Source organism: Haliaeetus albicilla, chromosome 26, assembly GCF_947461875.1.
Source record: "Haliaeetus albicilla chromosome 26, bHalAlb1.1, whole genome shotgun sequence".
In the NCBI taxonomy this organism is placed as follows: domain Eukaryota; kingdom Metazoa; phylum Chordata; class Aves; order Accipitriformes; family Accipitridae; genus Haliaeetus; species Haliaeetus albicilla.
In genome coordinates this window covers 2,546,434-2,566,222 of record NC_091508.1, presented here as the reverse complement: position 1 = coordinate 2,566,222, position 19,789 = coordinate 2,546,434, and the positions used below count along the sequence as shown (strand labels likewise).

The 19,789-nt window shown below is 42.4% G+C and overlaps 1 protein-coding gene and 1 long non-coding RNA gene across 6 annotated transcripts in view; one reads left to right on the top strand and one right to left on the bottom strand.

The window, feature by feature from the left end:
- The window catches only part of SRGAP2 (SLIT-ROBO Rho GTPase activating protein 2), a 115,283-nt gene that overhangs the window by 84,897 nt on the left and 10,597 nt on the right, over positions 1-19,789 (top strand). For all 5 annotated transcript variants that reach the window (XM_069771343.1, XM_069771342.1, XM_069771341.1 and 2 more), the window contains 9 exons: positions 1,392-1,422; positions 3,329-3,389; positions 5,366-5,443; positions 7,386-7,520; positions 8,875-8,980; positions 10,426-10,650; positions 14,007-14,086; positions 18,298-18,478; positions 18,897-19,043. In XM_069771343.1, the coding sequence (XP_069627444.1) occupies positions 1,392-1,422; positions 3,329-3,389; positions 5,366-5,443; positions 7,386-7,520; positions 8,875-8,980; positions 10,426-10,650; positions 14,007-14,086; positions 18,298-18,478; positions 18,897-19,043 (1,044 nt within the window). The remainder of the gene's footprint in view (positions 1-1,391; positions 1,423-3,328; positions 3,390-5,365; positions 5,444-7,385; positions 7,521-8,874; positions 8,981-10,425; positions 10,651-14,006; positions 14,087-18,297; positions 18,479-18,896; positions 19,044-19,789) is intronic.
- Positions 6,057-11,357, bottom strand: LOC138682072 (uncharacterized). The gene is made up of 3 exons (XR_011322290.1): positions 10,884-11,357; positions 7,045-7,536; positions 6,057-6,093 (listed from the first exon to the last, which is right to left on the bottom strand). It is a non-coding gene; the product is annotated as an uncharacterized lncRNA (long non-coding RNA).

Sequence of the window (19,789 nt, the reverse complement as noted above, 5' to 3'; positions counted from 1 at the left end):
ATTTCTGTAAGGGAGATGGGCCCGTGACTCTGCAGGGTTTATCCACATGGTTGGTGTACAGGGCTGAGTAACATTAATCGGAAAACTCTTTATCCTGTTGATGCTCTCTGCTCTGCCATGGAACTGGATTGCAGCAGTATAGAGGTCATGGAGAATAAACTTTTCATTTATAATTAGGACCAATCACAGAACCATAACTAAGCTTCTCCTGATGGGGTTTTTATAAAACATAACAAATCTCCATCTCCAAATTGATGGATTCAAGGGGCTCCACCGGGCACGAGGAGCTGGAGTAGGGGCTGTGCATCATCCTGCCTTGTTAACAAAAGGAAGGTGATTACTACTGATCTGGAGTCATTACTACTTTTCACATTCCTTACAGCAAAGCAAAGCTGACAGGTCCTAATTAGAGCCTGACATCTGTAATAATAAAATATTATTCATCATGAAACAATTTTAAATATCAAAGAATCATTACTGCTAATAGTTTAAAATAGACCTTATTGTCTGTGACAGCCCATGGAATCTGATTTTTTTTTTTTCATTCAGTGTTTTTGATTTTTATAAAAGGAATTTCCCCTGAATTAACACACTGTACAGTCTTTTTAAAAATCATGGTTCTAATCATCTTATTTATAATTCAGCAGCCATCTGCCCTAGCAGGGAATTGGCTTGAATCATACATTAGGGCCTCTCTACTGTTATCTCTCGTGCTTCATTTTTACAAGAAACTATAGGAATTTTAAACCCCAGTAATAAATTTTGAGAGGAAAAATCCTGGCAAAGCAAGGCTTTTTCCTGTTTTTCTACAATTAATATCTACCAAGATAAATAAATGAGACCATCATGGTTTATACTGAAAAGGCTTAGCCTGGCTAGTGTGTGCTGGTGTTTGAGAGGGTTTGTGTTATTTATTTATTTGAAGTCTTATCAGAAACTATAATAAAGACTGCACAATGGCAGCTCTTAACAGCACAGTAGGAACCAGCATGCTCCCACCTGCTTCTCCCCTCTGTAGAGTGGCTCATTCAGAGAGCAGCTATGTGCAATTTATAGCAAACTTCATCTTGAACAAGGAGCCCTATATAACAGATTTCCATGTGTTTGGAATTAAAATGTCAAGGGTAATCTTCTGTCAAAGCAGTGGACTCCCTTGTGTCTATTTCAGGTTTTTAGTGATTTAAAGTCACTTAAAATCTTTCTGAAGTTCCATAAATTGAATGAGACTAAGTCGTTATGATTGACTTGTATATCTGGCTCCTTCCCTCCTCCAAAATACGTGTGGTTTGGAATACTGAACGAATGAACCGATGATAGTAGAGGATTATCTTGACTTTTCTGTTCTGTTTTTTCCCTCCTGCACCAATGGGCGGTTCTGATCTTCTCATCAGCGGCAGGCGCAGCTCCACCATGAGGAAGCAGGTAATAAACATTTCCTTAAGTAACAAAACAGTGGTACGTGTATGTTTGTGTAGAGGAGGATAGATGGAAAACAGGCAAGTGTTGTTATCCTTCCTTCCCTCTCTGCCATGGACCTTTTCAGTCTTGTTCAAGTGGAACTGGTGTCTGCTCTTTCAGTAACTGAAATCAATAAAACACAGATTCACAGCCTTGATTGGTTTTTTTGACAAAATTTAAAAATAATTTTACTCTGTGTTTTGACAGACCTGGAACCAAAAATGCCAAACAGCCTTGAGCTGTCTGGACAGTCATGGTTTATGGGTTTCATGCTGTTGTTTCTTTGTCCCCTTTCCCTTTACTTTCACTGGTATCCCAGAAAAATGCTATTAAACCAGTAACTGCTCGCTTGTTGTGCCTTCTTGTAATAAAGACACAACAGCGATGCTTTGTTTCCCTGGCTGTGGTGGATAATCTGTTACTTTTTAGTACCTGATGAGGTAAAATGTGTTTCTTTTAGATAGAGAGAAACCAAAATATTTCTTGTTGATACTGTAAAGACAAAATTTGGTTTGGGATTTCATTTCATAGTCTGTCTTGGGGTGCTGCTTTGTAGTTTTTAGGATCTCTGTATACTGGAAATTAAGTAAGAGGGCAAACTGGGGTTTTGGTGTGCAGAGTGACACCTCATTTTCTGAGCTTAATTGTTATTCCTTTATTTATGCTCTAAAAATGGTCCTTTCCTATGCTGCAAATGAAGTATGTATGTGTCTTGCCATTTTCACAAGTAGTTTTTGAGGTGTCTCAGAAGCATATTCTGACTTGAGTCTCTGATTTGGAAACCTAAATTAAAAACTAATCTGTTGGCAAACACTGAATCCACAGCTCGCAGTAACCTATATGATATCACTTGCATGTGGTTTTAATGGGGTTTTTTGATTGTGACCTAACAGTTTAAAACATAACTGCTCTGAGAGTTTTAATCTCTGCTGGGGACCCAGAATATGTGATTCTCTGTGAGTTCCTACTGTCGAACTCAAAAATAAGTCTGGGAGCTTATAATGCTGTTTGGATGATTATTAATAAAGCATGTCTTCAGGGGCCAGTTGAGTGGCAGAATGGCTTCTGAAGTATTCTTAATTGGTTGGTGGTGTTCTGTACAGCATATAGTTCTAGTTCTAACTGCCTATGGCTAATTAGTAGAGAAATCATTGTCAGTATATGACCAAGTTCTATGACATTTCAATAAAACAAAAAATCATTAAACCTAAACAAGTTAGGAAAAGTGTTGAACTGGTTTTTTTATATATATCTTTGAGCAGAGGGTTGTCATCTTTTTTAACTGATCCAAATGTGACACTGTAGCATCCTAACAAGTGAGCATTTTGATATAAATTAGAGGCATTGCTGTCCAAAACTACTGTAGAGTAGGCCATACATAAACAGAAACTTGGAAGTTTTAATCACATGGTAATATTAATCACTGGCATCTAACCTTAAGCAAACTGCAGCACTTCTGTTGCTTAGTTGCTCTTCCCCCAAATGGGAGGAAGAACTGCAGACATTGCAGAAATTCAGTTGTCTGAAAAGTAATCTGTGACCCTGTGAAGCAGAGACTAAGGAAGTGTAAAGGCTTGTTTCCATACTGAAAAGTCTCAATTAATGGTGTTTAAGCTGGAAACTGTCAATCTAGAAGATTTTACTGTGTTTGGGCCTTGGACTGATGACAGCGTTTTCCTTGAGCAGGTACCTGTATGGTGCACCTTATTTAATGAATTGTGACCGCAGGGCACTAAACACATGTGGAACTGCATGGAATCAGAATATGGCAGATGAGAGGACAAATTTGCTTGCCTTTTTTTTTCCCCTTCATTTTTACCATCACTCTTCATTCTGACTGCTGCTCCTCTTTAAATTTCTCTTTGCGCAGGACTCCTCACAAGCCATTCCCCTGGTCGTGGAGAGCTGCATACGATTCATTAGCAGACATGGTGAGTTTATGGACAAAAGGTATCCTGTGATATTTCTATAAAATGAACGGTGATGTAGAAGCCTTCTGAAAAATGTTCAGAGTTGCTCGAGAGACGATGCTTGTGCAGAGAAATCCTAGAGACTGCAGTATAAAAAGTCACACTGACTTTTTTGCTGTATTGTTGGTATTGTGTGTGATCACTTTTCCAAATAACTGACCTTGCAAATGTTGTTCTTCCAACAATATCCCTTTGTTTCTTGTAAAATAAGATTCCCATCCTTAGATACCACTTATGCCTCACCTCGCTTAGAGCCCTGAAATGTGGCCTTCACACCAACAATAATCATGCACTTCCTAGAGGAGGAGGAATACTCTTAAGTATTTGAATGTAGGAGGTTAAGTAGTGAATTAATTGCTTGCTTATTGCCGCAGTGAGATGATTTATACCTGTTTTGAAGGTTAACTTCACAGTCTTGAATGCTGTAAAAGATTTTATACGTTTATTGTAATTTGTTTTCATTTTTAATCGATATCATTTGTTAGTAGTATGTGAAACAGCTGTTAATTAACATATGTAGAAAGAGGTTGAATTTATCTTCATTAAACAAGACACAGAGCCAGATAGTAGGTCCCGTTTCATTTTCCTTGTTTAATTACCACTTTAGAAACTATAATCTAGAGTCCCATTCTCATCATCACTTGGAAGAACCAAGTGCTATAATCCTTCATTAAGGCCATACTTGGCATTTGCTGGAAGAAACATTGAAACCATATTGCAATGTGAACCAACACACGACAAATCAGGGCCATCAGGAGATTTCATTTTTTAGACTCATATTCCTGGGTCAGCTTAGATCCCCAATAGAAAGATCTTCCAACAGACTCAACTGATTTCTGCACTGGATATCAGATCATGGTGTAAAGGTACAGTTTGGAGTTAGAAGGAATGTGCTTTTATACAACAAATCTACTTTAGGCAGAAGAAATGATAAAACTGCCCGCCTGACACACTTACACTGCAGGAATGAGTTTTGTTGGAGGTAGCCTGACTGACATTTCTAAATGTTTTGCTGCGTAGGTGTGGGATGAATGTCATTTTCATTCTTGGTTCTCTGCACTTGGGATTGTTTCTTTTCACTGTTCATAGCTGTGTGTCACAGCTACCAGATACAGCCACATACTGCAAAGGTTTCAGTGCGTTGTGATAAAAACAGTTGCAGAAATTGAGAGGAAGAGGCCACAGTTGCAGTCAAGAGAGCTTATTAGTTTATAGCCGTTATTATAAATAAAGCAAAGACATTGCAACATTCCTTGTTTCAGAAAGTGTACAGTTAAAAGGCTTGAGTGAACGGGAGTTGATTTCCCTATGTGAAGCATATACTTTGTTCATTAGTTGATTTGTAACAGTTGTTGCTCATCTTACATGTACCAACAAAATTGTTATGATGGTAGTATATTGGAGCGTCTCGCCTACTTGATCATTGGTTTTAATGACGTTGCTAATGCTTACTTTTTAGCAGGAAAGTCTTAAAGACTATCCTAAAACCCTAGATAGCAAGTCATGCTGGGGTAATTAAATGCTTCCGTTTCAACTGGTTGATTTGCTCTGGGCCTTTGTGGTATCGCTCTTGCAAAATAAACTGCTTCCTTGTATAGTTAGCCATATTTTACTTCTGGCTGGTATACCTTTAGTTTATGACTTTCTCTAGGTTGTAAAATCCTCTGGGGATCCTTCAGGGTAAAAGATAACATGCATGGCTGTTATAACCCAGTTATTCTGTCAGTTTACGAAGAAGGGTTAATATTTTTTCTCCATGTGCTGAGTTCTGTATTTACATATTCTGTATGTGCCTGGACATATAAGGGAAAGGTGGCTTTTAAAACAGTGTATTTTTGCCTGTGTTGCTTATGTTTCCTTTATCATATATGCTGTATCTGATGAAGGTGCCAGCTTATCTTATCTTATTGTTATCAACATCTCTTATTGTGTTACAGGTTTGCAGCATGAAGGAATATTCAGAGTGTCTGGGTCACAAGTTGAAGTGAATGACATAAAAAATGCATTTGAGAGAGGTAAGGAAGATCTATTCCAGTATCTCAGAAATGATTGCCAAATGTATGTGTTTAAATATTCTGAAATGGCCTGTTTTGAATGCAACTTGCTATGTTTTGTCCCTTTAATTTCTGTGTTTCCTAAGTGAGCCTAGCCCAAACACTTCCCCAGTGCTCATTAACCTTGAATACTCAGTTGTTTGGCATTATGCTTTATATCTTGTAGAGTGTCTATACAATAAATACCCTGAATTCAATCTTCTCCCATGTCTGATAGCTTATTGATTATTTGTAACACTAAAGGATATAGAGAATTTCATTATTGGGTGAAACTGCATTTTCCTACCCTCTCCCCCCAGCTCTTTGTGAATAGGCTGGCTGCTAGAGGATGAAATTTTATGTTTTGCATGTTCTTGAGGCACAGCTTGGCTACATTTATTCTAAATATCAGCAAGTGAGAGAGTAAATTTCAAGACACTGTTAACTTGACGTAGCTTTTAATAGATTTGATTTTCTATGTGAAGAACCATTCCATACAAAGGCAAAGAACGGCTGGGAGCCTCCTGACTCATCAGCTTCTAGCTGAGCTGTTCTCCCTAGCAGAGCAGGTTCAGAAGAGCTCGCTCTTCAGGCAGTCCTTGCAGCCGGTCTCCCCAGTCTTGCTTGGGTCACTGAAAACAACAGGGCTTGTGTTAATTCCCTGATTACATCACTCTAAAAGAATATCATGTGTTTCTGTGCTTGCTGTTGGAAGAGATGAGCAGTAATTAATTAGTTATAGCAAGTTTATTTTGCTGTTGGGAAGAGAGAACTTTAATGAGCAACATGTGTGAAATGTGGCATCTAATTTCACCTGTCTTCATCTCCATCTACCTGCAAATTAAAATCCTCAAGAATAGAGGAAGCAGAACTGTGTATCATAGGCTGCAGGTGAAGGCTTGATACCAGAATCAGACCCCTTTTTTACATAAAGGAAATACCAGTCATCTTGGGAAAATAGCCAGTTGTTCCAGCACTAACATGCATAAATAAAAAGGTGGGGTGGGTTTTTTTTGTTTAGGTTTTTTTTTTTCCTTCATCTCACTTGTCTCTGTAAAGCATATGGTGGACAGAACGCACAAAGTTAACAATAATGTCTCTGCAGTTTATTACTTCATCCAGAACCCTTGGTGGCAGTTAATATCAAGGATAATGCTCCTGTTTGTAGTGGCCCATTTATTATCCTGTGTGTTATTAAAATAATAGGCAAGCTTTGGTAATTTCAGTCACATAATGGATATATATAGCTTCAGTTTGAGGATTGCCCCGTCATTAAATCTAATTATATCTGATAGGGAGTTTTCCCTAGGGAACAACTCCTTAAGTGGGCATCTTTTCTTTTGTAATACAGACAAACTGTGGCATATCTGCAGCAACAAATTCTCTGTCCCAGAAACACTCCTCCCCCCCGCCAATTCAACATAAGATGTCTGCATCCTGCCGAGCCAAGTGTATGATGCTCAGTGGCCTCTTGTGTGTCCACTGAATCCACTTTAGCTTCAGTTGTGAGTTTGCGTAAAGACCTGCTCCTGGACTCGTGTAATGTTCACCTCCGTGGTGGATCTGTGGAGTTCACAACCTACCAGAATATCTGGAGTACAGAGCCTGGAAGTGTAGCTACTGCTGTAGGAGCAACACCACCCTCTGTGGGCGTGAGCCAGGCGCTCCGGTGTCAGACTGTAATCTGTTTGATAGAAAGCTGTCCCAGGTCTCCTGGGATTGCTGTCAGAGGCTTCCCTTCTCAGCTGCGATGCACAGGAGAGATCTCTCTCTACCTCATGCTGGTTGTAGTGCAGTTGGAGTAGGTGGGATTAACTTTCTGCTGCATAAATCCTTTTCTCCAGCTGAGGTGCATCCTCCCAGTCTGATACTTTTCTCCAGTATTCTGATTTTTCTTGCCTGCTTTTCTTTGCTTGTCATGAAGGAGAAGATCCATTGGCTGGGGACCAGAATGACCATGACATGGATTCAATAGCAGGAGTTCTGAAGCTCTATTTTCGAGGGTTGGAGCACCCTCTCTTCCCCAAGGATATCTTTCATGATCTGATTGCCTGTGTCAGTAAGTATATAAAGATCTGAAAAAAAATAGGATTAATTTTTCTAATCTCCCACTTTTCGCCCCTCACCCTTTTTCCTGACTCTAAAATAAGTTTTTTTGTGGTTACTTTGGTTGGGTTTGTGTTGCACTGGTATCCTAGTCTTTATTAGCCACAGTCTGGGCAGTTACCTGGTCACAGCCATCCTTATTCCGATAGCAATTTTTTTAGGAATGAGCAAGGAGATAGAAATGAATAAATTTTAAGGGCTGTGTCATGGATTTTTCTGAGACAGTGCTTCGTGACAGGGTTCTTTTAAAACAGAATAAAGCAAAGCCCTCCACTTCTGAAAAATGATCTTTAAGCCCTCTCATCAGAAGGTGTCAGAAATGCCCTCTCAGAAGCAGGGATTGCCAGCAGGGTTTCTTGCCCTGTGTGCTTTCCCTAGCGTGGATAGATACACACTGCCTGTACGTCTGCTGCCATGCTTCTGCATGCTCTCTTTAGCTGGCAAGGTAGTAGTCCTATACCTTTTAGCTTCATAACTATGAGGGGCCATCTACTGACTCCTGTTAAAGAATTTCAATCAAGAGGGCAGTCACAGTCTGGTTGTAAACATTTTTGACAGTTCCTAAAGGTGGTTCTGGTAGGCAGAGGGTTGTTTGTGGGTTTTGTATGTGAACAACCTCATTTTAAATGGCCTGACTATTGCCATGTCCTTCAGAATCGAAGAATGATCCTATTGTCCAAGTATTGAAATGGCTTTTGCGGTGGCAGCCTTTGAAGTAAAGCAGAAGATAACTGCTTCTAAAATGGCTCATGGTTTTCTTCTCCTGATAAATGCATTTACAGAGTTGAATTCACATTATATGAGAAGTAAAATCTGCTTCCAAATAAGTTCTCCCTTCTGAGATGATTTATGCTGCCCACTTATTTCTCAGTAGGCTGCTGCGCACAGAGCTTTTTGCCTCACCCTTTAACTATGTTAATTTTCCTTTGAGTGTTATACAATTTCTTTTTTAAACACCCACCTTTCTAAGCTAACTTGAATGAGCTATTGTGCCAGAACTATTGAAACAGATGACATCCAGTGCTCCCACGCTAGGAAGGAGCTTGCAGTGAAGTTTCACGTGTTCAGGGACCTTCATTGTCAAAGGCTTCACCAGCAGGTTCTGCAGCCTTTGCGTTCCCATGCTGGGCAGCACCGGAGGGTCCAGGAAATGGGCAGACCCTTCCTTCCTCCTGCTGCTGCTCTGCTGGCTGCCCTTCTGAATAGTTTGCACAGGAACCATCACAGTATACTGGTTGCGTTTGGACTCACTGGCAAGTTGTGGGTATGGTGATGTGATGACTCACTGGTGCTCTTTCTTCTTTCAGCAATGGATAATTTACAAGAGAGAGCGCTCCACATCCGGAAGGTGCTTCTGAACCTGCCGAAGACCACTCTGATTGTAATGAGATACCTCTTTGCATTCCTCAATCAGTGAGTATCCTTGAGAGCACCATGGTCCTGCTGTAGGACTTGGTATAAACATGATAAATGACAGAACCAGCCTTGATATTGCTTCATGTGATCTGTGCAACGGTTCAAGGTACAAAGTGCACAGTAGCTTGCTATTGCATCTGCCTTCCTGGGCTTTTCAGCCGTGCCAAAATTCATCCCAATGATAAAAATGGAGTCTCAAAGGAGTTCCAGAAATGAAAGTGAATAAAGTGCTGGTAACCCAAGCCAAAAGTGATACGAAAGAGTCAGAAACTGGGTTCCGCACCAGCAAGGAGCGCTACGTACTGAGTAATATGAGTGGTAGAGAGTGAGTTTATTTTTTTAAAACAGTCCACTGAATCAGGCTTGGCAGCAAGGAGTCAATAGTTTCCTCCAGTAACATGGTCTTGACACCTGAGGTAGCATAAAGGAAAAATGTCCTAACCAGAAGGTTATATATACATTGTCAAAGCCCTTCGAATATCGTTTAGGTGAAAGAGAAATACGACTGTAAGACAATATTTTGACCTGACAGAGACCTGAGGCTTACTGTCTGCTTTTGTAAAGCTCCAGTTCATCAGCTACTTTTGATGAACATCTTATTCCTTACATTAAAATGAGGCAATGTTAGAGTTTGAGGTTTTTCTAAAAGATTTGTATTAAAATGGAGCAGGACATTTACTAAACCTATCCATATATTCAAGTGGTTATTTCTGTTTGGAAAGCAGGGGGGTTGTTTCACAGATGTCACTGCTGGAGTCACTGAAATGTGACTTTCCAGTCTCAGTAGCTTTTAATTATTCCAGGTAGTGATCTAGAAAACCGGGAGTTTCAAGGGGAATTGTATTGGAACTTAGTTTTCTGTTCATTCTTTAATTGGCATCTGAAAGGCTTAAATTGCAGGCTTGGGACAAAATTTAGTGAGGTAAAAATTGTGTTTTAAAAAATGGCACCATATAGAAACTATAAGATTCAGATTTGCTGGGAAATCCTGAAGAAGAGTCTCAAAAAAGGCCCACTTGAGAAGCTCCTGGGCCTTGGAGAAAGGATATAACACTCTGCGCGCTTGACCACATGCACTTAGGCAGAGTGGACCTGATATAACTCTGGTGAGTGTTGGGCTGCAAGTGGGCTATGAAGAACAATAATACAGAGTAATTAAAGACAAAGGTTGATGTCCTCCCCTTGTAAAGTCAGCACCCAGTACTTTTCACATAGTCTCGAGCTTTCAAACTCCATTTGCGGTTTCTATTTCATTTCTCTGTAAATGCCATCAGTATCTCATCTTTTACGCAGACCCAGAACATTCATGTCCCAGCTGATCAGCTTTAAACAGCAGAAAGCCCAGAGCAAACTTTCCCAGATCATCTGTCCTCCAGCAGATGATGGTGATGATAATATTGTTTTCTGCTGTTAACCCTCTTCCCCACTTCTGTTTTGTGCAGCTTATCTCAGTTCAGTGAAGAGAACATGATGGATCCCTACAATTTAGCCATCTGCTTTGGGCCAACACTGATGTCTGTGCCTGAAGGTCATGATCAAGTCTCTTGCCAAGCTCATGTCAATGAATTGATCAAAACCATCATCATCCAACATGAGAACATCTTCCCAGGACCAAGGGAGCTGGAGGGTCCCGTCTATAGCAGAGGTGGAAACACTGAGGATTACTGGTATGATAGATACCTCTGAGGAGAAAATGAATGGGTGGATATTATTTACGGATTAGTATGCTAGAGTCATGTGTTCTGTGTTGTCTAATTCTGGATTTGAGCATCTGGCCCAGCCTTTCAAAAATCTGTTTTATGGAAGAGAAGATGGCTGTGGTATCTCTGGAGAGTCATCAACCTAAAAGAAAGAAGCTGGTAGAAAGTAGCTATTCGGTTGCCAAACCTAGCTCACTTACCTTGAAGGGCAAGGTTGTGTAGGGATTTTCTTGGATGTTCTGGTATGGTAGCTGCCCAAATCAATCTTTTTTTTCCCTCTTCTCTTTTCTTTTTAATCCTGCTTTTGGTTGGGTTTTTTTTGTTGTCGGTTTTTTTTCCTGCTTGTCTTGAGTGCCTTTGCTTCAGATACAGGGGTCACTTGCAGCTGAACCTAGAAAGCTGTGGCATGGTTTAATTTTCAGGGCAGCAGTGATGGTGGGGGAGGGAAGAGGGAGGAATGCAAAATCACCGTTTCCATCCAGCTTAAAGCTCAAGAGGCCCGGCCGCATGTTCAGTCTGAAAGCCACATCTGGAAACAATTCAGCCAGAGCGGCTCCTGTCATCTGGGGTGGAAGGTTGGGGAGTGGGGGAAGGAAAGGAGGTGTTTTCTTTCCTACTGGCCAAGCTGATCTCTCCCTCTGAAAATGAGGAATGTTAAATTGTGTCCTGCTTCTCCCCCCACTCCTTCCCTCCTCTAGTGTCCGAGGAATGCAAGTGATTATTTTCATATACTAAAATAAATACATTTTTTAAATGAAGTCACTCTGGTGACAGAGCTAGCCTTGTTTCCCTGACTTGTTTCAGAGTAGCTTTAACTATCAGCTCGCTCCACGTACGTGCAGTGAGGAGAGGCTCCTCTATACTAACTGCTGTACGCAGAAGACTTGCCAGAGCCCCTTTTGGAAATTATGTTAGTTTTACCCTTCACTCTGATGTTTTTAGCTGATGTTATATGTGAAAGAATTGCAGGGGAAAAAAAATTTAAGAATCTTTATGACCTTAAAGAAACACATTAACTTTGACAAGAGGTTTTGTCCCATAAGGTGAAGGGGATAAAAATGTGAAATGTTCAGTACCCTCAGTGCGGGTGCCACTTCACGTGAGTATGTAGAAGGCAAAATGTCCTGAAAGGTAATACCAATTTTCTGAAGGCATTTGGTTTTTCTTCATTGCCCTTCCTAACCACCCTGACCTGAGACCCTGCGAAGCAGAGCAGGGTAGAAGCAAGCAAGGGAGACAGCTTAAAGCCAGGAAGAAGCATCTGGTTCCCATTCAAGCCTTCTCATAGCCCTGGTATTTAGATAGTTGTTAGTTATTGCCCGTAGGGCTCCTTGCCGCAAAGTGTGCAAGCAGCAGAGTGAATCCTTGTCGTTCAGCTGATTCATCAGGAAATGGAGCCTGCTATGTTTGTAATCGCCCGGTGCCACTTCACTGGGCTGCGTCGTCTTTGTGCCGGGGAACTCGCAGACGGTGCTTTGGCGTGGAGGCTGCCCGGGCTCGGCGCCATGGCTCGTGTGCTCTGCGCCTCCGTGCCTGCGCTCTCGCTGCGAGCGGCACTCGCTTCGAGTCAGCAGCCGCCGAGGAGCTTTGAGATGGCTTGCCTCGGGCAGAGGAGGGTAGGGCAAGGTTCAGAGTTTATGACAAATTCAGGGCTGTGCTGCAGGCATCTTTGAAATACTGCCTTTGAGTCAAGCCTAGGACTGTGCTGCATCTCTCTGTCCGTTTGAGACTGCGCAAAGACAGCGTGGGGAGAGTCCAGGAGTCCTGCGTCCCGGCAAGTGAGACCATCAGAATTGCAGGGAAGAAGATAGCTTATAGATGCTCAACTTGCACTGCACTCCTCTGGCGGTATATGTTGCTTGCACTTTCAGAGCCCTCGGGGTGAAACCCAGCAGCCTAGCACTTCCCACTGCAGCATCCCGGGGCTCACATGACAGAGAGACTGAGTGTGCAGCAAGGACAGTTTTTTTGGTGGAAAGTGCTGTTGGAGGCATGGATAGGAAGAGGCACGTGGTCTTTGTGCAGTATTTGGATCTTTAGCATTGGCTGTACGCGACATTACTTCACAGTCTGTGTGAAACTTTAGCCCTCAATGCTGTGCTCCTCTTGGGACCTCCAGTTGGCTTCAGATTCTTCTGTAAACTTTATTAAGTAGCATAAAGGCTTTGCAAAGGATGGGAAAGGTTGATTCCTGAGGTACTGACTCAGAAGATGGTGGGGCAGCTTCATGTCACGTGGATTAAGCGTAATGAGACGCCAGAATTATTCAAACATTTTACGCCTTCTCCTTTTTCTTTTTTTCTCTTCTTTAAAAGAGTATAGGAGGTAGATTACCAAAGGGAGAGCACTCTACATCCATGCTCACTTTAACCATTGCAAGGCCAAAGCGAGGGATGAAGTTATTACTGTGTGAAGAGAATTAAAAATCACCTTTAATGAGTTTCACTGTCAGAGTGCAGCAAACACGTTTTGTCTTTAGCAACAGCGTCTGGTAAGATGAGGAGCGAGCACTTTTCTTCTTCCAAGATGAGCAGGCAGAGCAGGCAGGGCAGGCAGGCAGCGCTGCCAGCTGGCAGCAGGTCTGTGGAGCTGCTTGGGAGAGGCAATGGATCCTCTTCCAGTTTCCTTTCTGCTCCTGTCCTGAGGGAACTGCTCGTGTAGCTTCTTACAAAAACATAACCTTTCGTTGCCACTTGTTTTCTATTGATTCTTTCAAAGCTTTTCTTCATGCAAAACATAAATGAGTACTCTTGGTGGTTTAGGTGCTCTGTAAATAAAGATTCCAGGCAATTAATCTGGCCATGGGAGTCGTTCAGTGAAATGAATGGGACAATTTAAGGTTGTGATAAAAGGGAAGGAGGGAGATGACAAACTCAGACCTGGAAACATCATTATGAATTGAGAAATAATTTCCCCCAGGAAGTGGTAGCTATCTCATCAGTCATCTAATGAGCTAATTAGAGCAATGGAGAATACAGCCGGGGGAATAATTCTGGCATGGCAGAGAGGAGCTAGACCCAACATGCCACTGTTGTCTAACTTCTAAACATCTCCAGAGGTCCGGGTTATAAGATCTGAAGTTGGACTTTCCTGATCGCATACAAGAAGGTTCACGAAGATCTTCGGTTTGCTCGATCAAGTAAAAACTTAGCTTGATTTTTAGACGCACTGACTTCAGTATATGCAAATGTGTCTGTCACAGTGGAACCTAGATATTGACTTCCGATACGGATGTTCCTAGTTAAGTTATCTTTGATTGTTGTAAATGAGGAAACTCAATTTCTATCAGTGTAAAGCACTGTCTCTATTTCCTTCTGTTGTAGCGAAAGTCCTCATGGAGAGAGAGCCTCAACAGAAGACTCGGTTCAGGATGTTACAGCTGAACACCACACCAGTGATGATGGTATGCAAAGTCTATTAACTCCTTGGTTAACTGTGCAGCCTGCTGTGGGGGAGGCAGAGAAGATAGTGCCTTGCAGTTTAAGTTCAAAGTTAGATCCAAAGTGGGGTTTAAATCAGAATAGTCACTTGAAACACCACATACAGCATTTGATGCCAAAAAGTAAAAACATATAGGATCAACATGAATCTTTAGAAGTTACCTGACTTTTTTTAAAGTATCCCTTCTTTTCAAGGGTATCTCATCTTAGCAGCAGGCCTGGGCACACTCCATGCTTGCATTACTGACTGAGCTCATCTGTACCCTAAAAGGACCCTAGAGTTGGAAGTCATGGGGTAAGCGTAGAGCCAAGGCTGGATATGTTTCAGCGTGTGCTCCCGCTCCCCTCTGCGTGTGCCAGGCACTTCCCCTTTTGGTAGCTTTGGCAAGGGAATTGTGAGTGCTTTAAGCCCCAGTGGTTCTGCTTTAAGGAAGCAAGCAAAATAAAATCAAAAAGTGTTTGTCTTCCACTGAGAGCCAGGTTTTAGGGTAGAGGGTCCTCGTGGCCTCTCTCATTGATAATTTTGGGGTCTTCTCGGGGAAACTGTTCCATTTCTTGTCTGGTCAGTGAAAAGGTGTGCCAACACCAAGAATTTCACAATATTTCCTAAGGAAAACGTGATTCTTTGAGTGTCTGTTGTTGATACTTCCAAAGCCGCCTCCTGCAATGGGGAACAGCTGCATGTGAGCCCCATCCAGAGCAGAGGAGAAGACTACATTGTGAAACGGTGATCCCCAGAATACTGACCAGCATGTAAAGCAGACTGACCAAAACAGGACAGAATATGGTTTTATTCTTGGGTTTTGGCTCCTTGTAATTGTCTAAGCAAGTTCTGCGATGGCTTTACTTGTGATGGCCTCAGCTGTAAAGGTGGGCAGAAGGTAGCATTCCCTTAAAATTAGATGGCATCCTTTCTGAGTTGGTCTTCAGTAATTTGCTCAATAGCCCTACCATGTGCTCTTGTGCTGCTTTTTGCTCTTTGCTCCAGCAGTTGCCTAACAAACCTTTGCCATGGCATTGCTGTGCTCTTGCTGGCTTTGTGGTGTTGACACACCAATAACAAAGTAAACGATGTTGAGCACTGCTAGAAACGCTGGAAAATCAGTTCTCCCTCAGCAAGGTCAAGCACTGTCATGGCGACTCCTCACCAAGGTTGTTGGGAGGAAACACAAAGCCTATGGGAATGAAACATGAGTTCCCTGTCTGTCTTGAACGGAGTGTTCTTTCTGAAAAGTGTAAGCTGCTTAAAAATGCATGAAAACATGTCGGGTTTGAGTTTGTACCTAAAGGAGGAGCAGTTTCATTACTGTAATGAAGGAAAGACTAACTCATCCTGTATCTGTAAAGCCTGGGACTAAAGCCTGCAGGCTGATACACCATGGTGTGTACTTGCATTGTTTCTGTATGGGATTTTTAGGATCGCTTATGTGGCTGAGAAGGTACAATGATGATAAAATGAGCACTTAGAGATTACAGAAGGACAATGTTTTACAGCGTCTGGAACTAGATTGCATGGGGCCCCTGAGCAAGGTAAAATTTGGAGGCATTTTGGATGGAGTTCTGCAACCTACACGGAATATTCCATAGGAAGCATTTGGGAGGGACCATTTGGCACCGAAGCAGAGGAGGGAGCTGGGCCTCTATCTCTTTGAGGGAGCAGCAAGGTCTGGTTAACTGAGGAGTCTCATGTCCTTCTAACTGAGCTGTGCAGTGTCACACCTTGGGCATACTTGTCAGAAGTGCAGCATACAACTCCGTGACTCAATGGGATGGACGTTCTTAGGTTTTTCTCACTCCTCAGTCTTTAGATGTGACCAAGCACTTGCTCCTTTAGCTCTTTTGTGAGGCTGGCACTAGTCCTCCCAAAGTAAAGCTGTCATGCCAGCTGTCTTCATTCAAGGAAGGAATTGGTCTTGGTGTGGGGAGAGAGGTCGTGTGTTGCAGAGTATCCATGTTGTACAGCAAGGCTGACGGCGAACGAGTGAGTGGACACTGTGAGACAGGCATAAGAGGTCAAAAATGCTGAAAGACAAGCAGGTCGTATGTTCGTTAAATTATGAGTGGAAAGATTTTTAAACTGCTGCTTTCCTGCACAGGCTGTCAGACTGGCAGGGGTAATTGTTTGGCTTAGCTGTATTGCTCTTTATTCACACAGCTTTCTTCTCTGAGCATAAGTGTAGTAGGAAAAAGCTACTGGAAATTAGAGTCTAAAATCACTTCTCTGGATGAAAGCCAGAGTCCTAAAAAGCAAATTGGAAACATAAGAAACCTGAGTGCCGCACTCATCTGGAACAATAAACACTTCTTAATGAAACAGATGGAATTTACAAAACCACACTCCCATCCCCTTCATAAATGGAGGGGGACACCAAAAAACAGCATTATCGTTTTTTTAGTGTTATGAAGATGCTGGCTCCAGAGGCAAAACAAGCAAGAGGAAAGAAGGAGCCAAAACCAGATAACCATGTGCTTTGGGGAGTCTGGAGCAAGGCAGCTGTCGCAAGCTGCAAACGTGGGCCAGGCTTTTCTCACCCTTGCAAATCTCTCACTGGTTGCTGAGGGCTGATAACGGGATTCGTGTGAGTCTGACCACAGGCTTACCTGAAATGTGTGATTTGACAGAATTCTGAGCTGTCTGGTTTAGTAATGGAGAAATGAATTGTTGGGGAGGTCTATCTAGCAGATCCTGTTGCTGGTTGCCCTCAGCACTGGGTCACTTCGTGCTTTGTAACTACAGATGCTGCTGGGGCTCTTTGGTGGGGGATGCTTCTGCTCTGCTCTCTCAGACCGGCTGATGGGACGGTGGTACTGCAGCGTCAGCTCACTCAGATGGATTTACGCTATATATTTTCTCAAGCCCAGCTACTACCTTGCCTGCCTATGGTCCACCTTGGAAGACCTAATTCTTGAGCATATGTTCTCCCAAGGAATATTTGTAAAAGCTGTGGCTCCTGTTTGGCTTTCCAGTCCTTTTTGGCTGGCTGTTGCACTGTAGAAGCTTCCCGTGATGCAGAGGAGATTTCAGGACAAAATGGCATATCTTTTCTTGTCCTGGAAGATGAACTGCAAATCTTTTTCTCCAGGAAAAAAACTCAGTTTCCGTGGACTGCTTGGCTGCATTAAAGCTCCTTTAAAGTAATTAGAGGCTGAAGTCCACTGGGGCCATGTGGCTGAGCTCATCTCCATTCCCCTGACGTCTGCTTAGAATTGGGAGCTGGCTTAATATATATTTAGATTCAACCAATGGCAGATTTTTCTAAGTCTTAAAAATAATCCACGTGAATTTCATATTGATTTTCCCGAGTGTCTAAATGCCCATATTGTCCCTTTGTATAATATCGGAGTCCTACAGGAACCCAGATTAGTGGCTGGTTGCAGACACGGCATGGTTGTAGTTTTTCTGTGAGCTTTTCAAGTAGGAGCAGTCAGATTTGGAGCATGTGGTGCAGCTCCAAGCGCAGCACCGCTGTGCTTGGCGTGCACAGTGCAGCCCAGCTGTACGGAGCCCGGGGGAGCCGCTTGCTCTCCTGATTGCTGCACAAACCGCAGTGGTGGAGGCACTGAATGTTTTTGTTAGCTTCCATGACAGTTCGATGAATAGCATGACCTCCCACAGTGCCAGAATCCGGTCTCCTGGGTCAGGTGAACCTCACAGGCAACAGAAATTTCTTTCTCAATAGATGCTTTATTTCTGAAGCAGCTTGGAATCAGAGGATGTTTCCCTCCCTAAATGCTAGTAACAACTCCTGCTTGCCTGCCCAGGAGTTTAATTTAGCTGCCTTTAAGAAAGGTACCATAGGCAGATTTTGGTCTGGAACATACCTTATTGCTACGCAGCTTTGAAATTTTTTTTTTTATTTTAATGAGATACTAATTTTGCCATTGCCACTTCCATCTTTGTACACTTGAATTGCTGTAAGTGGGTTTATGACTTGGAAAATACGAATGCGTCCACCACGTAGAGATTAGGTAAATGCTGAAATTGCAACATCCTCATATTATAGGGGTTCCCCTCTGAATCTTGCTGCTTCAACCCTCTGCTGCCTTAAGAAGCAACACTTTATCCTCTTCCATGCTCTCATCATAAACTGTTTTGTGGTAGGTTTAAACTGTTGAATACTTACCTGAGCCCAAGTGTTTAGTGAATTATTGTTTATTCCCTTCTATCTCCTAGAGTGTGAGCCCATAGAAGCAATAGCGAAGTTCGACTACATTGGCAGGACTGCACGAGAGCTGTCCTTTAAAAAAGGAGCTTCTCTCTTACTCTATCAGCGGGCCTCAGATGACTGGTGGGAGGGACGCCACAATGGAATTGACGGCCTTATTCCTCATCAGTATATCGTCGTTCAAGACACGTATGTTACACTTTAAGCCCATCTGCAAGACGGGCTTGCTTAAAACTCAGGTGTGGAATGGAGTGTTTGTGTCGAGATGTTGACACCAGGTGGGGAGAGTTCACCCTTTGGCCTTCCCTCCAAGAAGGGAGTCCTCTTGAAACAAGCAGAGCTCCGCAGAGGTGTAGGTGTCCACGTATGTGGAGGCGTGATATAAAAATTGTTCTGGTGCTGCCAGCCTGTTAAAGATGCAGAGCTGGGATCTCCAGGTTGCTCACAGAAATCAGGCTCTCTCATTTGAGAAATATGTAATGATTCTTAAGAGAAAGATGCTAGCACAGTATTGTTGTCCTGTATGTTTACATACACAGTGCTGTATTTGAAATTCAGTGCTGTTGGTCCTGTTTTGGTTGTGATTCCCTTCCCTCCTCCTTCCTAGTGAGGATGGTATCTCTGAAAGATCCAGTCCGAAGTCTGAAATAGAAATAAATTCTGAGCCACCGGAAGAAAAAGTGACTGCTAGAGCTGGTGCCAGTTGTCCAAGTGGGGGTCACGTCGCAGATATTTACCTTGCAAACATCAACAAGTAAGAACAGCCTTGCATTATTTTACTTAACTGTAAAGATCTTGGTGATAAGTCCAGTAAAATATTTCCTTCCTTGAAAAAGGTCAACTAATGAGCGCTGCCACCATTTTTCTCTGCTTCCCCCTCTTCTAACTTGCTCACATTTTGCTGTCCTCTCTCTCTTGTCACCAGTGTGGCCAATGCTCATTTAAAATCCCACTGGTTATTCTTCCCTATCTCTGAGGTACCATCTGTTCCCGTTTTCCCAAATATGTCCTATTTTATAAGCTAAGCACACAGAGAAAGGGAGGGGAATAGCAGAATGAGTTCTTGTAATCATGTGTTCCCATTCGTTGTTATGTTCTGTGATTTGTTTTGTCTCGTTTACATTTAACATGTTTTGTTTTATGGGGTGGGGGACAATTTCTTCAGAAACTAGTGTCACATTTTGTGCTAAATGACATACCTTAAGTCCCACCATCTGGCATTGCCCATAACATTCTTTCATTTCTCCAGCACTTCTCACCTTAGGTTACTAACCATATGCTTGCAGTGAAACAACACACCTCCCTGTTGCTCTAACTTTACCTCCTCAACCAGAAATTGTTACTTTAGTAAACACTCAACATAATAAAAAACCTGGGAAATTAAGTTAGTAACAGACTAAGTTTCTTGATCTGTTATTTAATTATTCTAGAGCAGACTTATCTCCCATATTTTTCTGATTATTTCTTTAGTATTAAAAAACCCCACCTCTCTCTATTGTG